The sequence below is a fragment of the Heloderma suspectum genome, chromosome 5 (genome assembly GCF_057233095.1).
Source record: "Heloderma suspectum isolate Gila_16-S chromosome 5, 16-S_ref, whole genome shotgun sequence".
NCBI classification, from domain to species: domain Eukaryota; kingdom Metazoa; phylum Chordata; class Lepidosauria; order Squamata; family Helodermatidae; genus Heloderma; species Heloderma suspectum.
In genome coordinates, this window is record NC_139462.1 from 186,036,499 (window position 1) to 186,056,959 (window position 20,461).

Below are 20,461 nucleotides of genomic sequence, written 5' to 3' on the forward strand. Positions count from 1 at the left end.
GCACTACAGCTACTGCTGCTGTATTGCCTAAGATGATACAATATTTCAAAGCCTTGTAAGGTAGGTACTTGTAACAAGTAATCCTATGATCAAGTGTTTAAAATTATTGCCCTTAAAAAAATACTTGGCTTATGGAAATTTAGGTTCAAAGTCCAGAGAGTTGTTACTGAATTAGTCCACAGGGATGAGACAGATAAGTAAGATTAATGCCACAGTGATTACCACTGTGCACTCCCTCTGGAACGCTCAGTATTGGCCTGTATTAGACAGTAAACTTGGCTAGAATGATGGATAGTCTAACCTCGTTTGGCAGGGGATATATTTGAAGTAGTGTAAGGATGCACATATTAGATATAAATACCTAATGGTTGTAAATTATATTACAAATTTGGGAGTCCCACCCTTGTTCAGCATTGGGAAACATAGGCAGCATGTGTTTTTATTCCAGTTTAAAAATTAATAACCTCAAGATGAAAACTAGTCATGGGGATAAAAAATTAATGTAGGCTAGTTTATGAATGTAGGGTAGAAAGTGTAGGCTACTTTCCTATATACTCTGTGTCAGATTCAGTGAAGTTTAACCGAGGCAGGCTGATTACCAAATTTTATTTTCCGAAGAAAGATTTCCTCTAAGGCTGAGGATTCAACTTTATTGCTGTTCCTTGGATTTTCCACAGGACGGAGTAGCTTTAATTATTTTGAGAAACTGCTTCAGAAACTGCTTTAGGGAGCATCGCAAAGAACCTACTCTTTGAGTTAGAACTTTATGCATGCCAGTGTTCCTGCATAACCTAGAATGGTTGGTCTGCTTTTTTTTATTACTTTGTCTATTTCCTCTTAATATGAGGATTTAGTAAAAGAAGGATCTCCTCCTTAGCTTTTCTTTGAAGCGTACATGCTAGCTAAAAATAAAACAAGGCAGTAGAAGAAAGAGAAAAATGCTTAGCAATCCTGCAGCACATATTAAAACTTTAACAGTAGTGCTGCAGCTCGTCTGTCTGTCTGTCTGTCTATTCTATCTATCTATCTATCTATCTATCTATCTATCTATCTATCTATCTAATTTCTTAATCACCTATCTGGCCGGTCACCCGACCACTCTGGGAGATGTACAATACAACAGTTTTAAAACAATAAAATTCTACATTAAACCATCATATTTCTGAAAATACCCTAACCTACCCCAAATGCCTGCCTGAACAACCACGTTTTAATGCCTAGCGGAAGCTCATTAAAGAAGGGGCATGGCGGAGTTCCCTAGGAAGGGAGTTCCATAGAGTGGGGGCCACCACAGAGAAGGCCCTCTCCCTCGTCCTCACCAGCCTAGCTGTCCTGGTTGATGGGACAGAGAGAAGGCCATCTGAGGCTGATCTTGTTCAGCTGCCTGTCTGGTGTTGCTGGAGGTGCTCCTTGAGATAGGCTGGGCTGGAACCATATAGGGTTTTAAAGGTCAAAACCAACACCTTGAATTTGGCCTGGAAAACAACTGGTAACCAGTGCAACTCCTTCAGCACCGGAGTGATGTGATCATGCTGGCAGCTGCCTTTAATCAGGTGAGATGCTGTGTTCTGTACCAGCTGCAGCTTCCGAACCGTCTTTCAGGGTAACCCCACGTAGAGAGCATTACAGTAGTCTAAACGAGAGGAGACCACGGCATGTACTACCGATTGGAGCAGATGGTGAGGAAGGTAGGGGCACAGCTGGTGTATTAGCTGGAGTTGGTACAGCGCTGTCCAGCTCACAGCTGACACCTGAGCCTCCATGGACAGCTGGGAGTCTAAAATGACCCCCAGGCTGCAGATCTGGTCTTTCAAGGGTAGCTGTACCCCATTCAACACCAGGTCAACATCCCCCAACCTCCTCTTGTCTCCCACCAAAAGTACCTTGGTCTTGTCAGGGTTCATCTTCAGCTTATTCTTCCCCATCCAGCCACTCACCATCTCCAGACATTTGGACAGGGATTCCACGGCCAACCTTGGTGAAGATTTAAACGAGAGGTAGAGCTGCATGTCATCCGCATATTGATGACACCACACCCCAAACCTCCTGATGATAGCCCCCAGCGGCTTCACATAGATGTTAAATAGCATTGGGGAGAGGATGGAACCTGTGACATCCCACAAGTGATCGGCAACGAGTCCGAAACCTCCTCTCCCTGTGCTACCCTTTGGTACCTGCCGGAGAGGAAGGACCGGAACCACCATAATACGGTGTCTCCAATGCTCCAACCCCTCCAGGCGGTCCAGGAGGATACCGTGGTCAACGGTATCAAAAGCTGCTGAGAGGTCGAGGAGAACAAGGAAGAAGCATTCACCCCTATCCAAAGCCCTCCTCATATCATCCACCAAGGTGGCCACGGCCATTTCTGTCCCATGCCCAGGCCTGAAGCCCAATTGAAATGGATCTAGATAATTGGCTTCTTCCAAGTGTGCCTTCAACTACATCACCACCACCCATTCAATCCCCTTGCCCCAAAATGGCAGATTCGAGACTGGCAAAAGTTGTTCAGAACTTGGGGATCCAAGGAGGGCTTTTTTAAAAGCGGTCTTATCACCTCCTCCTTGAGGGCTGACGACATCACTCCATCCTCAGGGGAGGCATTCACCACCACCTTGATCCCCTCACCTAGTCTCTCTCTGCAGCCCATAATGAGCCAAGATGGGCAAGGATCAAGTAAGCAGGTGGTTGGCCTTACAGATGAAAGCACCTTGTCCACTTCATCAGAAGGAAGAAGCTGGAACCGATCCCACAAAACCGGTTTGCCACAGACCACCTCTCGCTCGCTAACTGTATCCACAGCAGTCAGAGTAACACTCCTTATCCGATCAATTTTATCTGCAAAGTGCCTTGCCAAGGCCTCACAGGAGGCCTTAGAATGCTTCAGTGGTTCCGGAGCCACAGGACTGACCAGGCTCCGGACCACTTGGAACAGCCTCCTGGGACAGCACTCTGCAGACATGATAGAGGCAGCATAATATTCCTTTTTTGCTGCCTTCACCGCCACGTGATAGGCTGAAGATACAGCTCTAGCCCATGTCTGATAGTCTTTGGAGTGAGACTTCCACCACCAGCGCTGTAGCTGTCTCACCTCCTGTTTCAGAGCTCGTAACCACGGATTGAACCATGGTGCAGTCCGAGCCCTGTTCAGGGGGAGAGGGCGTTTTGGAGCCACCCGATCTAATGCCCTAGTGATTGCGCCATTCCACCCACCCACCAGGGTCTTGACCCAGTGGCCATTTGCATGCTCCAGAGAATCCCCAAGCGCATTCAGGAATCCATTTGGATCCATAAGACTCCTGGGGCGGACCATTTTAATGGGTCCTCCACCCCTGTGGAGGGGTTGTGGAATCAAGAAGTCTAACGTCACCAGATAGTGATCTGACCATGACAAGGGGGTGGTGGATATACCCCCGACTTCCAGATCACTCCCTGCTTCTCCAGAAACAAACACAAGGTCTAGCGCATGACCGGCTACATGGGTGGGCCCAGTTGGAATAGGGCACACCTCCCAGGAAGCCATGGTCTCCATGAAGTCCTGAGGTGCCCCCATGAGGACGGCCTCTGAATGTACATTGAAGTCCCCCAACACCAGTAAGTTAGGGGACTGTACATGCACATCAGAGACTGCCTCAAGCACCTCGGCCAGGGAGTCAGTCACGCAGCGGTGTGGGCGGTACATGAGCAGAATCCCCAGACTGCCCTTCGGGCCCAACCTCCAGTACATGCACTCAGCAACCTTGGTCTCCCGGAGAGGGGGTCTGGTGACTCTCAGTAGATAACAGCCACTCCGCCTCCCCGATCCCCAGCCCTTGGCTGTTGTGCATACGAAAATCTGGCTGGGCACATGGCCGCCAGAGTTGGAGCAGCAGCCTCGGCCAGCCAAGTCTCTGTAATATATGCCAGGTCTGCATCCTCGTCCAGGATCATGTCATGGATGAGGGATGTTTTCTGGGTAATGGACCTGGCATTGCAGAGCAGCAAACAAAGGCCAGAAGATGGAATCATGCCACCCCCAGCCATCCTTTGGCTCTGGACAGGCCCGGAACAGGGGACAGATATTACACATCTCTCCCTTGTTCTCTTTACCTGGCATGGCCTGCCCCTATGCACCGCCAGCACCTGCCGCCCAGCGTCTGTATATTCTGGCCCCCAACACTCCCCCCACTACCTCTGTCAGGTGGACACGTGCCCCCTCACTTCCGCCTATCAGGCAGGCTACCCACCCCTAAAAATACAACATAATCCCCACAAAACCCACCCCCCACCAACAATTAAACAAAAAACAAAAAAATACATCCCCCTTACAATACTGCCAGGCAGAAGTCCACAGAGAGAGTAGTGGTGGTGGTGGCGGCAGCGGCGGCAGCAGCGGCGGCGGCAGCGGCAGCTGTCATGCCCTCCTCCCTGGGTGGTGGCCTCTCCTTCAGGCACTGTGAATATACAGAATTCAACCCCTTTGTTGGATTATAAGGTACCCAAGAATATAGTGTGACTTTTTTATATAGATAATAGCCTCATGTGGTGATTCATATGTATACCACAAGTGTATGCGCGCGCGTGTGTTTATTTATTACATTTCTATACTGCCCAATAGCCAAAGCTACCCAAGTTGACTCTGGGTAGGGTGCTGAAGTCTGGGGGAAACCAGTGTTCTGTCAGGTATGTTTGACATTAAACAGAATAGTATGATGTATCTAAAACCTAAAAAAGACCCATAGGATCAATTGAGGTTAGTATGTGTGGAAAATAGGGATAGCGGTGGAATCTGGTTGGGGGCTCGAGCCTGGTAGATTACCGCCAGCTCAGCCCCCTGGACTAGAGTCCTCAGTCCACCATGGTTGCCCAACTCAGCGTGTGCTGAATCGGGCAAGCGTAGCGGGCCCCGCTGCTCCACTGAACCACAATTCTGAGCAAAATGGTGGCTCGGCTTTTTCTGTAAAGGTCATTTTTACATAAATGGTGGCCATAAACAGGCTCATTTACGCAACATTACAGGCCTATTTAGACCATTTACGCCTGTAACGTCACGTAAATGAGCCTCTTTACTTCCGCCATTTACACAAAATTGGCTTTAACCGAAAAGGCTGAGCTGCTATTTTGCGCAGAATGGTGGCTCGGTGAAGGAGCAGGACACCAGCGGCTCACCGGGCCCGGTGAGCAGGGTCAAGTGGGCAGCAGGGGTCTGGCAAGTGGCATGTGGTGTGGACAGGGGTGAGTTCACCCATCCCTAGTGGAAAATAGGAATGAAAAAGTTGTAAACTTGGCAGATAAGAAATCTGGGACATTGATAAATGAAAGATGGAGGATATCTTAACTTGGGTATGGATAAATGGAAGCTGGTGCGTGACTTGTGAGAACAGGCTCAATTTTGTCCTATATATTTTCTTTTAAAACTCATTTATGGTGATGTTACAAACAGGATTTTATCATTCTAGAAAGTACTTTAGGTTACAAATACACATTATATGTAGCAATGTGGCTGATATTTACTAGAGCAAAAATATAATATGCTATCTTCTAAAAGTGCATTGTATTTATATAATGGGATTTGTGGATCAGTTGCAGCCTGCAACTTACTTAAGTATTTTAATTGGCAGAACACCCACGTTCAAGACTTGTTTGTTTCTCTGATAAGGAAAATGCCAGCTAAGTCGGTCCATATGTTCTGTTCAAACGGAGGCGAATTCACATGTTGTGGCCATTCTTTTGAATAAATGGGAAAAATTTAACTACTGTGAAACTATAAATATATCTCCATTAAGTAAATTATATTCATTTTAATAGAGTAATGAATTGGAAAACCTGTAATCTTGCCTTTTTGTTTGCTTATTGTTGGTGGCCAGTTCAATGGCTCTGAGTGAAAGTTTCAATCTTAATTTTAATTCAGATGCATTCATCTAGTCATCAGCTTTCATTGGTTGACTAATCTGTTGGAACTTTGAAAGCCTAACACAGGAAAAGACTATTAAAAGAAAATGCCCCATTATAGCAGGGGGCATATACATTAGCGGGGAGCATATACATTTATAGCTCTCGCTGGATGAGGTACACAAATATGTGTTGTGAATAATGTTCCTGACCCAATCATGCACCTAGAGCTGCGGGCAGACCATAATTCATTTTATTAACTCGAAAGGATTGTGTTACAGTTAGCCAGGTAAAATGGTTTTGAAAACACAATTCTGAGCACCCAAAAAAACCCTTTGTTACCATATCACTACATGTCTGTTGGAAAGAATTATGTTGTGATCTCTAGAAAATTAATAAATGAAGAAGCAGATTGTCTTTTATGTTCTTGAGTCAATTTCAATTTTTTATTGGCACTTACAGGTTTCACTGTTTATGCCATTAAATGAGATCCATTTCTTTTTATGCCTTCTGCAGAATGTGAAGGATGATGGGCAGCATGTATGGAGACTGAAACACTTCAACAAGCCTGCCTACTGTAATCTTTGCTTGAACATGCTAATAGGAGTAGGCAAGCAGGGTCTCTCTTGTTCATGTGAGTATGCTCCCTGGTTAGCTCTGCTTATGCTTTTAATGTTATCTGGACTTAGTTCATCAGCCTAAACAATGCATAGGTTTTCTGTAGACCAGGAGTTCTCAAACTCTGTCATATTAGTGAGTCTCCTTAAGAGAAGATAAACAGATATTTAAAAAAAAAATAGATTGTAAGCCCACGGGCAGAGACGGTCTTTTTTGACGATTGATTGTAAGCCACCCCAGAAGCCTGTTTTTGGCTGAGGAGTGGAATAAAAATACTTTAAATAAATAAATAATAAATAAATATTTGTGCCTGAGGTCAGCGCATGTGCGCACACAGACACACAAACAAACATATAACACCCTTTCTAAAAATCCAAAGCATCTCTCAAGACAATACAGTGCATCAATAAACAAAACAAAACAATTACATTGGTGCAATTATGAGAACAAGCTGCAGCGAGTCTTGGGTTTGTGCTGGTGTGGTTGTGGTTGAGAGGAGTTTGGAAACATTTATTTATTTATTTATTATTAAATTTATTAATCGCCCATCTGGGTGGTCACCGAGCCACTCTGGGCGATGTACAACATACAATAAAAATAGTTTAAAACAATAAAATTCTACAATAAAAACATTTTCTAAAATACCCTAACCCACCCCAAATGCCTGCCTGAACAGCCACGTTTTTAATGCATGACGGAAGCTCATTAAAGAGGGGGCATGACGGAGTTCCCTAGGGAGGGAGTTCCACAGAGTGGGGGCCACCACAGAAAAGGCCCTCTCCCTCGTCCCCACCAGTCTAGCTGTCCTGGCTGATGGGACAGAGAGAAAGCCATCCGAGAGAAGGCCATTTGCTTCCATTTTAAGTTAGCAGCAGCTTGTTTTGTTGTCTGAATCCAGACAAACTGTGGATACTCTTAACTCTGGATAATCTTGGAACAAACCCATTTCAAACCTTAGTTTGTGGCTTGTTTCAACTAAACGTACCTAACATTAACCATAGTTTAGGGTTTAGACAACTTGCTAAACTGCAGTTAATCTAAAATGGCAGTAGAAGCTTCCAATCTTCTCCATGTGGCCATGCTGGAGGAGGAAAATGAAGGGGAGTGTGTGAGCCCGAGGTTTGCTGAGGTTCATGCATCTGAACGCAGCCAACAGCTATGACGTTACTGAGCTGGAAAGATGCTTTCATTTCACTTCCCACCCCAAGAGCAAGAGAGTTTTGCCTTTGGAGAAAGAGATTCACTGTTACTCCAAAGCAGAGGTGGGCCACGTGTGACCTGCATGAAGCCCCTGCCACCCCGCAGTGCAGCCCCCACTGGTTCACTTAATTTGTTTTTTTTTTAGGGAAAAAATTGTGTTGGTAGCACCTAAAGGTCAAGTTTAGCTTGTTCGTAAGCTAAATTTGACGTTTGGGGCACTCCATGGTGCTACCAATGCCAATTTTTCCTTTTTTTTTATTTTGGAGTGCTCCATGGACTGTGGCTGGCAGGTGGTGGTCTGGAGGGTGAAGATGGCCCCTGGACCTCTCAAAGTTGCCAAACCCTCCTTCAAAGTGATAAGACCAATAGCTGCTTTCTGTTGTCTTTTAGAATTTAGATTAATGCTGTTACTAAGCTAGGATGGGTCTAGGGCCTAGGCTAGGATGAGTCAAAGAAGAGTATGACTGACTGCCCATGCCCCCTTTGGGGGGAACTCAACTCCAGCGTAGAAAATAATGTCTGCATATTCCAAATTAGATGGATTTGGGTACCTTATCTGATAGGCATTTGTACAATGCATATCCCTATTCCAATCCATATTGTTGGCCTTGATTTATCTTTGTTGCTTATACCTCATTTATTTAATTATAAAGTAATCTTGTATGCTTCCCCCCACCCTTCTGTCACTATTTGGTAGCTCATCTTCTAATATATTTTTAACTAGTTATTCATATTCTTCTTCAGGCATTCTCTGTGTACATCTGTATTTATTAATAGAGTCACTCACTGTTTCAAAGTAATTTTCAGACTGTATTTTCCCTTGAATATAGTCTGCTAGATTCATGCATCTAATGTGTACTGGTACTATGTTGCACATATTAAACTCATCAGTGGTTGTGCATACCATCTCTATATCCTAGTGCAACCGTAGCTGTTTAAAACTGGATTAGCTGATTAAGGACCTATTTATAAACCATTCCCATTCTTTTGCATTCATTGCTGGCTTGGGGTTGGTGGCCTCCAGGTTTTTCCCTCATAAAAATGGTCACTTGAATTCCTGGATCTTTTTGAGTTTTTGTGCCTTTTGTCAAAATGTGGCTGGGAGAAGGAGGCTTCTGGCAAGTGCAGTCAAGGCCACAAAACCCTTGGTGGCCAATCAACCAAGTAGTGTGCTTGATTACTAGCTGGCCCTCCCACTGGGCCTGTGTAAATAATTATAAGCAAGGCATTCAGATAGCCTTGTACTTAGTTACTAGTGAAGCATGTTTTGAAACTGGGAGAAATGTTTATTTTATCTTGAATGTAGATGAGCTCTTAAATAACTATACGGCTTGGGTCCTGGTTATCTGAAAGACCGTATTCTCCCCTATGAGCCTACTCATGCCCTGAGATCTTCAGGGGAGGCCTTTCTCGCCATCCCACCACCATCACAGGCACGGCCGGCGGGAACGCAGGAGAGGGTCTTCTTGGTGGCTGCCGCAAGGCTCTGGAACTCCCTTCCTAGGGAGGTGAGAGTGGCACCCTCCTTGATAGGCTTTCACAGGCATGTAAAAACTTTTTTGTTCTGGCAGGCCTTTGGGGATAGCTAGTCTGGACCTGTGAGAATATGATGGATGGATACTATATTTCTTGTTGTCTTTTAACATACTGATATTTTATACAATTATAATACTATTGACGATTAATTATATTTTAACTTTTGTATACTTCTGTTTATAGGTTTTAATTGTACAAGTTTTCATGTTGTAAAGCCGCCTTGAGTCCCAGTATTGAGAAAAAGGCAGGATATAAATAAATATAACAACAACAACAACAACTGTCCTATATTAAAAACAACATCCTAGCATTAATTCTTCCTCATAGCACTAATGTTAACTGTCCAATCCCAAACATTTGATACCATTGTTCCACGAAGCCATATAAGGCTTGTCAATAAAGAAATGTGTGGAAAAAGTATAGAATGTGTAGTGTAAAATGGAGATTAGGAACAGAAGCTTTTTCATTGCATGGAGAGTAGTAAAATTTGTGATAGTTGAACGTTGACAACAATTGCTATCTGGAAACAAGTCTAATCAGCCATTTAAGGTTGATAAATCAATAGAGAGAATAACATAAGCCCATTGCCTTTTGTGTTCGGGTTTGCCAGCTGCTCTCATGCCTATAGTTGGTAAAATATAGATTTCTTCCTCTTGGCAAATGACACAAAAGCATTTGGCAGTCCTTAATGTGTCTTCAATATTTTTTTTCCATTTAGGAATTATTGTGAACATTTTAGTGAGGGCTGATTTAATTAAACATTTCCTGCTCAGCCACTGAAGAGTATTCTTAGATTCTTCTCATCGCCTGGTTATACAGAATTTCCTTTAGTAGATGGCCTTTTCTGTTTCAGAGCAGATTTAGGTTTTCATAGTCCAGAAACACGGATTAGTAAATGGAGAATGGAGATCTGCTCATTTCTGTTTATTCAAAACAGCTTTGTATAAAATAGTGTCAGTAACCCAATGTGTGTGTGATGTTCTTTCAGTTTGTAAGTACACAGTCCATGAGCGCTGTGTTTCAAGAGCACCAGCTTCTTGTATCAAAACATATGTGAAATCGAAAAAGAACACTGAGGTAAGCCAGCATTTGTGTCTACACTGTGTGTGTGTGTGTATGTATGTGTGTAGGATGTTCATGATGGGTGTGTGTGTGTGCATCCGATAGGAATCCATTAATATACCTGACAAATATAATGCTGGCAGCTTCCTAAGGGAGCTGCCTAACATTCTCCCTACCTGAGCTATTGGAGCTGGTCTCAGTCATGGTGTTCATGACCCTCAGGCTTTTGGTTCTTGTAGACTTGAACATTCATGTTCAGGCTGACTTGTTCGGGGCATCTCAGGACTTCTTTTGCTCTCTGAAAATGTTATATATCCCACACACATTAGCAGATCACTCTCTAGGAGTTGTATTCTCAACTGGGCAGTTTGATGACTCTCTGTGTGTGTGTGTACTTTCTACAGTCCAGTTGTCACAGACAGATCATTACCTGGTAAGGTTTAGACTCACAAGACCTCTAAGCCTCTCCAAGGAACGAGGACCAGTTTGGTTGGTCTACTCTAAGAAACTGATGGATCCCGATGGTTTCCTGAGAGCTTTCAAGAACTTTCTTACTGACATGACTTGTGCTCTTATTTGAAGCCCTGGTTGATTTGAGGAATGGGGAAATGACTGGACAATTGATGCAATTACTCCTAAGCACCCTCTTCCACTCAGTTGAATCCATTTATCTTTTTGGTAGTCCAAGGAGTTGGGTCAATGAAGTGGTGGAGAAGATGGCTAGAAATCAGGTGAAAAAAAATTTGGGACCAAGTTCAGGTGAAAATAGGATAAAGCTCACTTTAGGACCTGCTTTATGGTAGCCAAGAAGGAATGTATTTCTGCCACTATTGGGTTATCCAGCAAAACTGTTGCAAGTAGTGAAGAATATATTATATTACATTTAGGTTCCTTTGGTGATCATACAACCCTCAACATACTGCTGTGACTTGACTGTGAAATACTTGCTGATAAAATCTCATCTTTTCCAAATTGAGGGGCATGTTAGATACAGTAGTTTTAATACAGTGTTGCCAGAGGATCTGCTAGTCTCCTTCGTTTTGATGAATTTCAGTTACTGTAACCTAAGGGTGTGGACAACTTGCTTGCAGAGGTGCAGTTTGCTTAGCGCTTGGCCTTCTTGGTTGATTACAGCTTATTAGGTGGCAGGAAAAGAGCGGTTGAGTTAGGAAGGTGTTACATGCATCATTGTGAGGTTGGATGGTTCAAACTCATGTTGAAATAGTCAGTTGTGCAGCCATTTCTTAAGAAGTCATCTTTGGACATAGATTATTGTTCCAAGTTGCAAATCTCCCCTTTTTATGGAAGGTGTTTGAAAGAGCGGTAGTTAGCCAACTCCAGGTGCTTTTGGATCAAAGTTATTTATTTAACACTTTTTCAATCTGGGTTTTGGCCTGGATTTGGTGTTGGAACTGCCTTGCTCAGATTAGTTAATTACCTGTGCCAGTTGGTAGATGGATCAATTATCCTGGGGATTATCTTCATGAAAACGGAATGAGAAGCACATTGGAGTACTACCTAGATTTTCATGGAATTGGCTTTGGTCCATCAGGGACAGATGAAGCAAGATAAGCTGAGTGTACCATACCTTTGAAATCTGGTTTTCAGGGGTTACACAGCACTTGAAAGGAACATATGTCCAGGTGGGGTGGGGGGAGTAGAACTGAATGACACTGACCTGGCAGGGGCTGCTCAACCAATGAGAGAGACTTGTTTCCTGCCCCTGTCCAGGCTTCACCCTAGGTTACTATGAATGGAGAGCAGCTAATTTTCCCCATGTGTGCAGATTTCCCCGAAGAAGCCCAAATCCCCAGTTCTCCAGTGCAGCATCTGATGGCTCCCCCTGAGAGCTTCCCTCCGCCCAGTTTTGCCCTATTCCCTCAGTCCGCTGTAGAGTTATTGCTTCCAAACCCCCGTTCCCTTCTCCCTTTCTCCTTCTCCCTGCTCGCAATGAGAAGCTCCCGAAAAGATTGTTACTACAATAAAGCGATAAAGTGAAGAAGGGACTTTACATAACAACAGAGAAACTACAGAACATCAAAAGGCACAACATCGCAATAGGGATTTAAGAGCGCATGGGGAAGCGAAAGAGTGCTTTAGGGCAAGTTACTAAAGTTAGCTTTTAACCCTTTCACTGCAAGGGAGCAAGATTTATTTCTTACTTCTGAGTAAATATGCACAGAAGGGGGGATATGTTAAAGATTAAAAGCAGGCTAGCTAAGGTGAATGAGTGTCTCCACTACTGCAGTAATGTGAGGGGTTGCTGCTGTGCTCCTGGGAATTTTCTCAATGGGAAAAACTACTTCCATTGGGGAAACAAGAGGGAATAGGGCTCCCACCCCCTTGACTATATAACTGCCAGTTCACAGAGGCACACCCAGGATTTAATGCGGGGGTGGGGGGGAATGGCACACTGTGGTAAAATTGCCAAGGAGACGTTTTCAGTAAAAAAAGGCAGAGTAAAACGAGTTTCAGAAAATGCAGCTTTTCAAGAGGGAAGCGGCTGGTTGGCAGCAGCTTGGTGACACCATCATCTGTTTTGAAGGAATTTAGACTGCTCTAACTTTGCATTCCCCTTCATGGATCACTGCCGTGTTGTGGCGAAGGGGCTTGCGTAACTCAGTGAAGCCATAAGCTATGCCGTGCAGGGCCACCCAAGACGGACAGGTCATGGTGGAGAGTTCTGACAAAATGTGGTCCACTGGAGAACGAAATGGCAACCCACTCCAGTATTCTTGCCAAGAAAACCCATGGAACGTATCATAAGGCTTAAAGATATGATGCAGGAAGATGAGCCCCTCAGGTCGGAAGGTGTCCAATAAAGTACTGGGAAAGAGCAGAGGGAATGTCCAAGTAGTGCCAGAAAGAGTGAAGCGGCTGGGCCAAAGCCGAAAGGACACTCCGCTGTGGATGTGTCTGGTGGTGAAAAGAAAGTCCGATGTTGAAAAGAACAATGTTGTTTAGGAACCTGGAATGTAAGATCAATGAATCAAGGTAAGCTGGAGTTGGTCAAACATGAGATGGCAAGATTGAACATCGGCTTCTTGGGAATCAGCGAAGCTGAGGTTGATCGGTTCTGTGAAGACCTACAACACCTTCTAGAACTAACACCAAAAAAAGATGTCCTCTTCATCATAGGGGATTGGAATGCTAAAGTAGGAAGTCAAGAAATCACGGGGGTAACAGGCAAGCATGGCCTTGGTGTACAAAATGAAGCAGGACAAAGGCTAATAGAGTTTTGCCAAGAGAACACGCTGATCATAGCAAACACTCTTTTCCAACAGCACCAGAGGCGACTGTACACATGGACATCACCAGATGGTCATTATCGAAATCAGATTGATTATGTCCTTTGCAGCCAAAGATGGAGAAGCTCCATACAGTCAGCAAAAACAAGACCTGGAGCTGACTGTGGCTCAGATCATGAGCTGCTTCTTGCAAAATTTTGGCTGAAATTGAAGAACGTAGGGAAAACCACTAAACCATTCAGGTATGACCTAAATCATATCCCTTATGAATATACAGTGGAGGTGAGGAATAGCTTTAAGGGATTACACCTGATAGACAGAGTGCCTGAGGAACTATGGACGGAGGTCTGTAACATTGTTCAGGAGGCAGCAACTCAATGCATCCCAAAGAAAAAGAAATGCAAGAAAGCCAAGTGGCTGTCTGATGAGGCTTTACAAGTTGCTGAGGAAAGAAGGGAAGCGAAAAGCAAGGGAGAAAGGGGAAGATATACTCAACAGAATGCAGATTTCCAGAGAATAGCAAGGAGAGACAAGAAGGCCTTCTTAAATGAACAATGCAAAGAAATTGAGGAAAACAATAGAATGGGAAAGACTAGAGATCTCTTCAAGAAAATGGGAGATCTCAAGGGAATGTTTTGTGCAAAGATGGGCATGATAAAGGACAAAGAAGGCAGGGACCTAACAGAAGCAGATGAGATTAAGAAGAGGTGTAAAGAATAAACAGAAGAACTATACAGGAAAGATCTGAATGTCCCTAATAACCATGATAGTGCGGTCACTGAACTTGAGCCGGACATCCTAGAGAGTGAAGTCAAGTGGGCCTTAGGAAGCATTAGTAACAACAAAGCTAGCGGAGATGACAGTACTCCAGCTGAGCTATTTAAAATCCTAAAAGATGAAGCTGTTAATGTGCTGCACTCAATATGCCAACAAATTTGGAACACTCAACAGTGGCCACAAGACTGGAAAAGGTCAGTTTACATTCCAATTCCAAAGAAGGGCAACGCCAAAGAGTGTTCAAACTACCGTACAATTGTGCTCATTTCACATGCCAGCAAGGTTATGCTCAAAATCCTACAAGCTAGGCTTCAGCAGCATGTGAACCGAGAACTACCGGAAGTACAAGCTGGGTTTCGAAGAGGCAGAGGAACTTGAGATCAAATCGCCAACATTCGCTGGATCATGGAGAAAGCAAGAGAATTCCAGAAAAACGTATATTTCTGCTTCATTGACTACGCTAAAGCCTTTGATTGTGTGGATCACAACAAACTGTGGCAAATTCTTAAAGAGATGGGAGTAGCAGACTACCTTACTTGTCTCCTGAGAAACCTGTACGAGGGACAAGAAGCAACAGTAAGAACCGGACATGGAACAACTGATTGTTTCAAAATTGGGAAAGGAGTACGACAAGGCTGTATATTGTCACCCTGCTTATTTAATTTATATGCAGAGTGCATCATAAGAAACACCGGGTTGGATGAATCACAGGTCAGAATTAAGATTGCCGGGAGAATTATCAACAACCTCAGATATGCAGACGATACCACCCTAATGGTATAAAGCGAAGAGGATCTAAAGAGCCTCTTGTTGAGGGTGAAAGAGGAGAATGCAAAAGCTGGTTTGAAACTCAGCATTAAAAAAACTAAGATCATGGCATCTGGCCCCATCACTTCCTGGCATATAGAAGGGGAAGAAATGGAAGCCGTGAGAGATTTCTTGGGCTCCAAGATCACCGCAGACGGTGACTGTAGCCATGAAATTAGAAGACGCTTGCTCCTTGGGAGGAAAGTTATGGCAAACCTAGACAGCATAGTAAGAAGCAGAGACATCACCATGCCGACAAAGATTCGTATAATCAAAGCCATGGTTTTCCCAGTAGCAATATATGGCTGTGAGAGCTGAATAAGGAAGGCTGAGCGCCGAAGAATTGATGCCTTCGAACTGTGGTGCTGGAGAAGACTCTACCGAGTCCCCTGGACTGCAAGGAGGTCAAATCAGTCCATTCTAAAGGAAATCAACCCTGAGTGCTCATTGGAAGGACAGATACTGAAGTTGAAGCTCAAATATTTTGGCCACCTAATGCGAAGAGAAAACTCCCTGGTAAAGACCCTGATGCTGGGAAAGATTGAAGGCAAAAGGAGAAGGGGACGGCAGAGGATGAGATGGCTAGATAGCATCACCGATGCAATAAATATGAACTTGAGCACACTCCGGGAGAGAGCAGAGGCCTGGCGTGCTATCGTCCATGGGGTCAGGAAGAGTCGGACACAACTTAACGACTGAACAACAACAACAACAACTTTGCATTAAATCACTCATGAAGACAGACATGTTCAACCTGTCCTGGATAAGGTTGCATTCCCCCTTAAAGAGCAGATTTGCAGTTTGGATATGCTTTTGGATGGATCTCATTCTGTATTTCTCAGTGGCATCGGTGGCATGGCCTTTCACCAGCTTTGGCTGGTGCACCAGCTGTAGTCCTTCCTAGACAGACATAGATGGGTCATGGTTAGCTGTCTTCTGGTAACATCTAGGTTTGATTACCATAATGTGCTCTAACTGGGGCTGTCTTTGAAGACAGTTCAGAAACTTCAAGCGGTTCAGAATACAGCTGCAGGACTGTTTAAAAGGAACATGCCAGTTTGGACATATCTGACCCATTCATTTCTGGGCTCAGTATGAAGTGTTGGTTAGGGTCAGAGTACCTAAAGGACCTCCTTCTCCCATATAAACCTGCCTGACCTTTTAAGACTGTTTCCTAAGGCCATTCTCTAGGTGCTCTTCACCTTGTGATACATGGTTAGAAGATTGAAGGCACTTTATCTTTGAATACCTTCCCCAAACAGGTTTGGAAGGTGCCTTCACTGAATATATTTAAGTGCCAAGTTAAACCCTTACTATGTATCAACTGATTGTGTTGCTGTTTTTCTAGTTTTTAGCGGTTTTAATTGCTGCTTGCTGACCTGCTGCTTGTTTTTAGTATTTGATGATTTTTGCATTTTAACTGTGTAATTTTATTGGCATATATTTTATTTTGTGGTTGTATGTTGCTTTGGATACATTGGTAGAAAAGTGGCTCACAAATGCTTAAAATAAGAAGTAAATAAATACATCTATTTTATTTTATTTCATTATATTTTCTAGGTTATGCATCACTTCTGGGTAGAAGGAAATTGTACAACAAAATGTGACAAGTGTCACAAAACTATAAAATGTTACCAAGGATTGACTGGACTACATTGTGTCTGGTGTCAGATCACAGTGAGTACCTTGCAGTGATACTAATAACAGTGATTACATAGGCTGAAGTATTGCAGCATTACCTACACTTAATAGGGAGTATCTATTGGTGGCACTGTGCTAGTGCTAATAACGTTGCACTAGTGTAAACTAATGCTAGTGCAACGTCATTAGCGCTAGTGCTACACTACCATTGGATACTACCCATTGTTTCAAAATATTTGTCCAAATGCCACCTTTAGTAACAAAAAAGGGGGCCCTCAACAAAATATTGCAGTGTATCCCTGATGTTTGTGCATTACTTGAGCCAGAGGTCTGAAACGATCCCTTGCAGAGAGCTTTTGAAATTAGATCAGTGGCCTCATGCAGCTCGAGGCCGGCAGGTTTCTCACTCCAGCACAATACCCAGAGTGAGTGTTAATGGCTGAGTGGTAACCACTGTATGTGGAGGTCTGCAAGTCTCTCTGCATACTCAGATTGAGCACACTGCCACAGCATTGATATAGAAAACAAAATCTTTTCAAGCAGGCCTGGAAAAAAAAAATTGAGGCTGTTTGGTCTTGAATGAATGAACAATACATGGTTGCAGTTGAATATATGTGACCCCTGTGATCCTTTATTGCACAGTTGTATTATCTATGGAGGGAGCAATCCTGTGGCTGCTAGACAGCGGCTAGACAGCCATAGGATATCTGGTTTTCTGGCAACTGACCTCAGAGCTCGTGCTCCGAGGTTGGTTCCCTGATAACCAACCTCTTTCCACTTCCACTCTGCCTCTGAGGCAGCGTGGAATAGCCCTGTGCTCCATGCTCGCAAGAGGAGTGTGGAGTGGCTGAATAGGGGCGTTCCGGGGGCATTCCGGGGCGGGGAGGGCAGAAATGCCTGTACAACACATCCAATGTGTTGTGCAGCAGCCTCCTACCCCACTCAGCCCTCCCACGGCTCAATAGCTGCAATCAGCTGTCCAGCCAAAAATGCAGGGCAGGAGAAGCACAGAGGAACGATCCCCTCTGTGCTTTTCTTGCCCTGCATTGGATAGGCGGTCGCCTCGGAGTTCAGAGGCGGCCACCTATCTGAATAGGATTGCACCTTTAATCATTTTAATCCTTGCTGCCCTACAGGCTTCTGGATTCAGGCTTCTTTTTATTCCTTTGCTTTTAATTTTCAGCACTCATTCTGCACTAATAAGTACTGAATGTACCTTATGTGCTTTTCATTTTTGTTTTGCTTGAATTTTATCAATTTTTATCTGGACAAATAGTTGTATGAAAAGTCGTGGAGAAAAGTTGTAACTGTAAAAAATCACTGTGTTGAAGCAGTGAGATTAAAAAAAAAAAGGGCTACGTGTTAGACCCGATGGAATCTCCACCAACCAAAACTGATTTTTCATTGCCATTCCATGAACCTGATGACATATAAAGCTACCTGGGTACATGCATCAGGGTTTGTAAACATGTGAATGGATGAAGGCAACTGGGGGGGGGCAGGGGGCGGGGGGCTTAAAAAGGTCACCCTAGCCAACAATCACTGTCTCACATATGGCAATTATATGAATAAATAAGATAATATTGGAATTACGTCTGCATGCATTATGTATTGGCAAGAAAATTAGTTTCCCTCGAACCATATACACAAAGAGGTACATTTTGATCCTTGCAGGGTAGATTTCTACTCAATATACACTGATTCCAAGATGGTTTTGATATAGGGCAGTGGAAGTTAACTTAGCGTAAAATCTAATGTCAGTAGTAATGATGGCTGCATAAGCAGTAATGATGGCTGTATCAAGCCTCAATATAACATCCCTGTTTTTTGTGCATTGTTTATCTGACTTCTTCCTTCCAGAGCATTTTCACTAGGTAATTTATTCTCTAGACCATCCTTTCCCAACCTGGCATCCTCCAGATGTTTTGGACTGTTAGCCATTCTGGTTTGGAATTTATGGGAGTTTCAGTCCAACACATTTGGAGTGCACCAGGTTTGGGAAGGCTGCTCTAGACCCCTGTCAGCCCCAACCAACATGGCCAATGGCTAGGAAAGGTGGGAGTTGTAGTCCAACAACATCTGGAGGACCACAGGTTTCCCACCCCTGCCTTAGGCTAACTGACAGGAGCACTGACTGTTCTCTTACTCTTGCTAATAATCTTATATTAAATTTCTTGTCAGCTCTGACTGTAATAAACGATTTTCAAATCTCAAATCTCTTAGTCATGAGCTAAGGAATACATCCTGAGTATTAGTGGTAGAAATAAACAGAAACTTTAAATACTCATAAAATACATTCTTGATGAATTAAGAAGTTCTTATTTTAATATTGTAATATTGTGCTTTCATTATTCATTCTGTAAAACGCATAATATCAAAAACTGTTCCATTTACATCTCACTTGCTTTGTCAAAGATCAGTACAGTCTAATAAGAAGATGGAGGGAGCAATCCTATGGCCGCTATACAGTGGCTAGACAGCCATAGGATATGTTGTTTTCTGGGAACCGACCTCAGAGCCTGCACTCAGAGATTGGTTCCCAGAGAACTAACCTCCCCCCACTTCTATGCTGCCTCAGAGGCAGCGTGGAATGCCGCATCCTCTGCGCTCGCAAGAGGAGCACGGAGTGGCTGAAAAGGGGCGTGGCTGGGGGCGTTCCGGGGCAGGGAGAGCGTAACTGCCCATACGACACATCCTAAGTATGACACATCCTTCCCCGCTCCATCCTCCTGTGGCTAGACAGCCGCAATCAGCTGTCTGGCCAAAAAAGCAGGGCAGGAGAAGTGCGGAGGGAATGATCCCCTCCGTGCTTCTCCTGCCCTGCTTTGGATAGGCGGTCTCCTCTGAGTTCGGAGGCAACTGCCTATCTAGATAGGATTGCTCCCTTAGCTATTGATTGCATGACACTGAGTAGCAGAACTGTTAATTATCACCAAATATGTAAGGATACTTCTATTGGATGTGGCATGGCCTGTGTGCATTAATTATGATAAAAGTGGATTCACCACTGAGGCAAAGAATTAGCATGACAAATGTTTTAGATTATAGGGTGACCAAAATGTTCCCACAATAAAGCTTCAGTACTTGGAGGAAATAAAAATTTGCTACACTTTTATTTTCTGTTGCTAGGAAACTGTCAGAAAAAGGTGTTTTTGCAGTAATGATTAATATGGACAAGGCTGCTATTAGGTGTCAATCATTTTTAAATTCAGATATATAGCGGCCAGAATATCCTTTGCAAGGTATCTCTCTAAAGTGCATATGATTGGCAAGAGGTGTGTATTACATATTTAAACTGATATATTGTAAGTTTGATACTACTCACACTATCATGGATAATTTATCTAAAGGAAAACGAATCATTCACTCAAACCAGAGAACAGCGATTTACTGAAATAGCTGCTAGACAAGATATTTGACTGTGCCTACTGAATGAGATCGCCTGTTGAACCAAATACTTGTATGCTCCCCATTAAGCCATGCCATATAAATTAGAAACATCTAATATGTATGCTTAATTTAAGATCACAATAATTAAAACTGGGACATCTGATAGCAAAATAATACTAATATGAAACTATACTAATTCATGGGAAATGAATGCACCAGTTAAACTATCCCCCTCATATGAGTATTATTCTAAGTAATTTTGTTTAGGAGTAAGATACCAGACTTCTGATGTTCTCCTAATTCACTTACATGTC

At 43.6% G+C, this 20,461-nt stretch overlaps 1 protein-coding gene across 2 annotated transcripts in view; it reads left to right on the top strand.

Annotated features, from left to right (window-relative positions):
- Positions 1-20,461, top strand: part of LOC146344947 (diacylglycerol kinase beta) — a 325,000-nt gene that overhangs the window by 66,110 nt on the left and 238,429 nt on the right. For both annotated transcript variants that reach the window (XR_014792619.1, XM_084860457.1), the window contains exons 10-12: positions 6,385-6,502; positions 10,211-10,299; positions 16,677-16,793. Coding sequence is in view for 1 of the 2 variants with exons in the window: in XM_084860457.1 (XP_084716583.1) it covers positions 6,385-6,502; positions 10,211-10,299; positions 16,677-16,793 (324 nt within the window). In the remaining variant the exon portion in view is untranslated. The remainder of the gene's footprint in view (positions 1-6,384; positions 6,503-10,210; positions 10,300-16,676; positions 16,794-20,461) is intronic.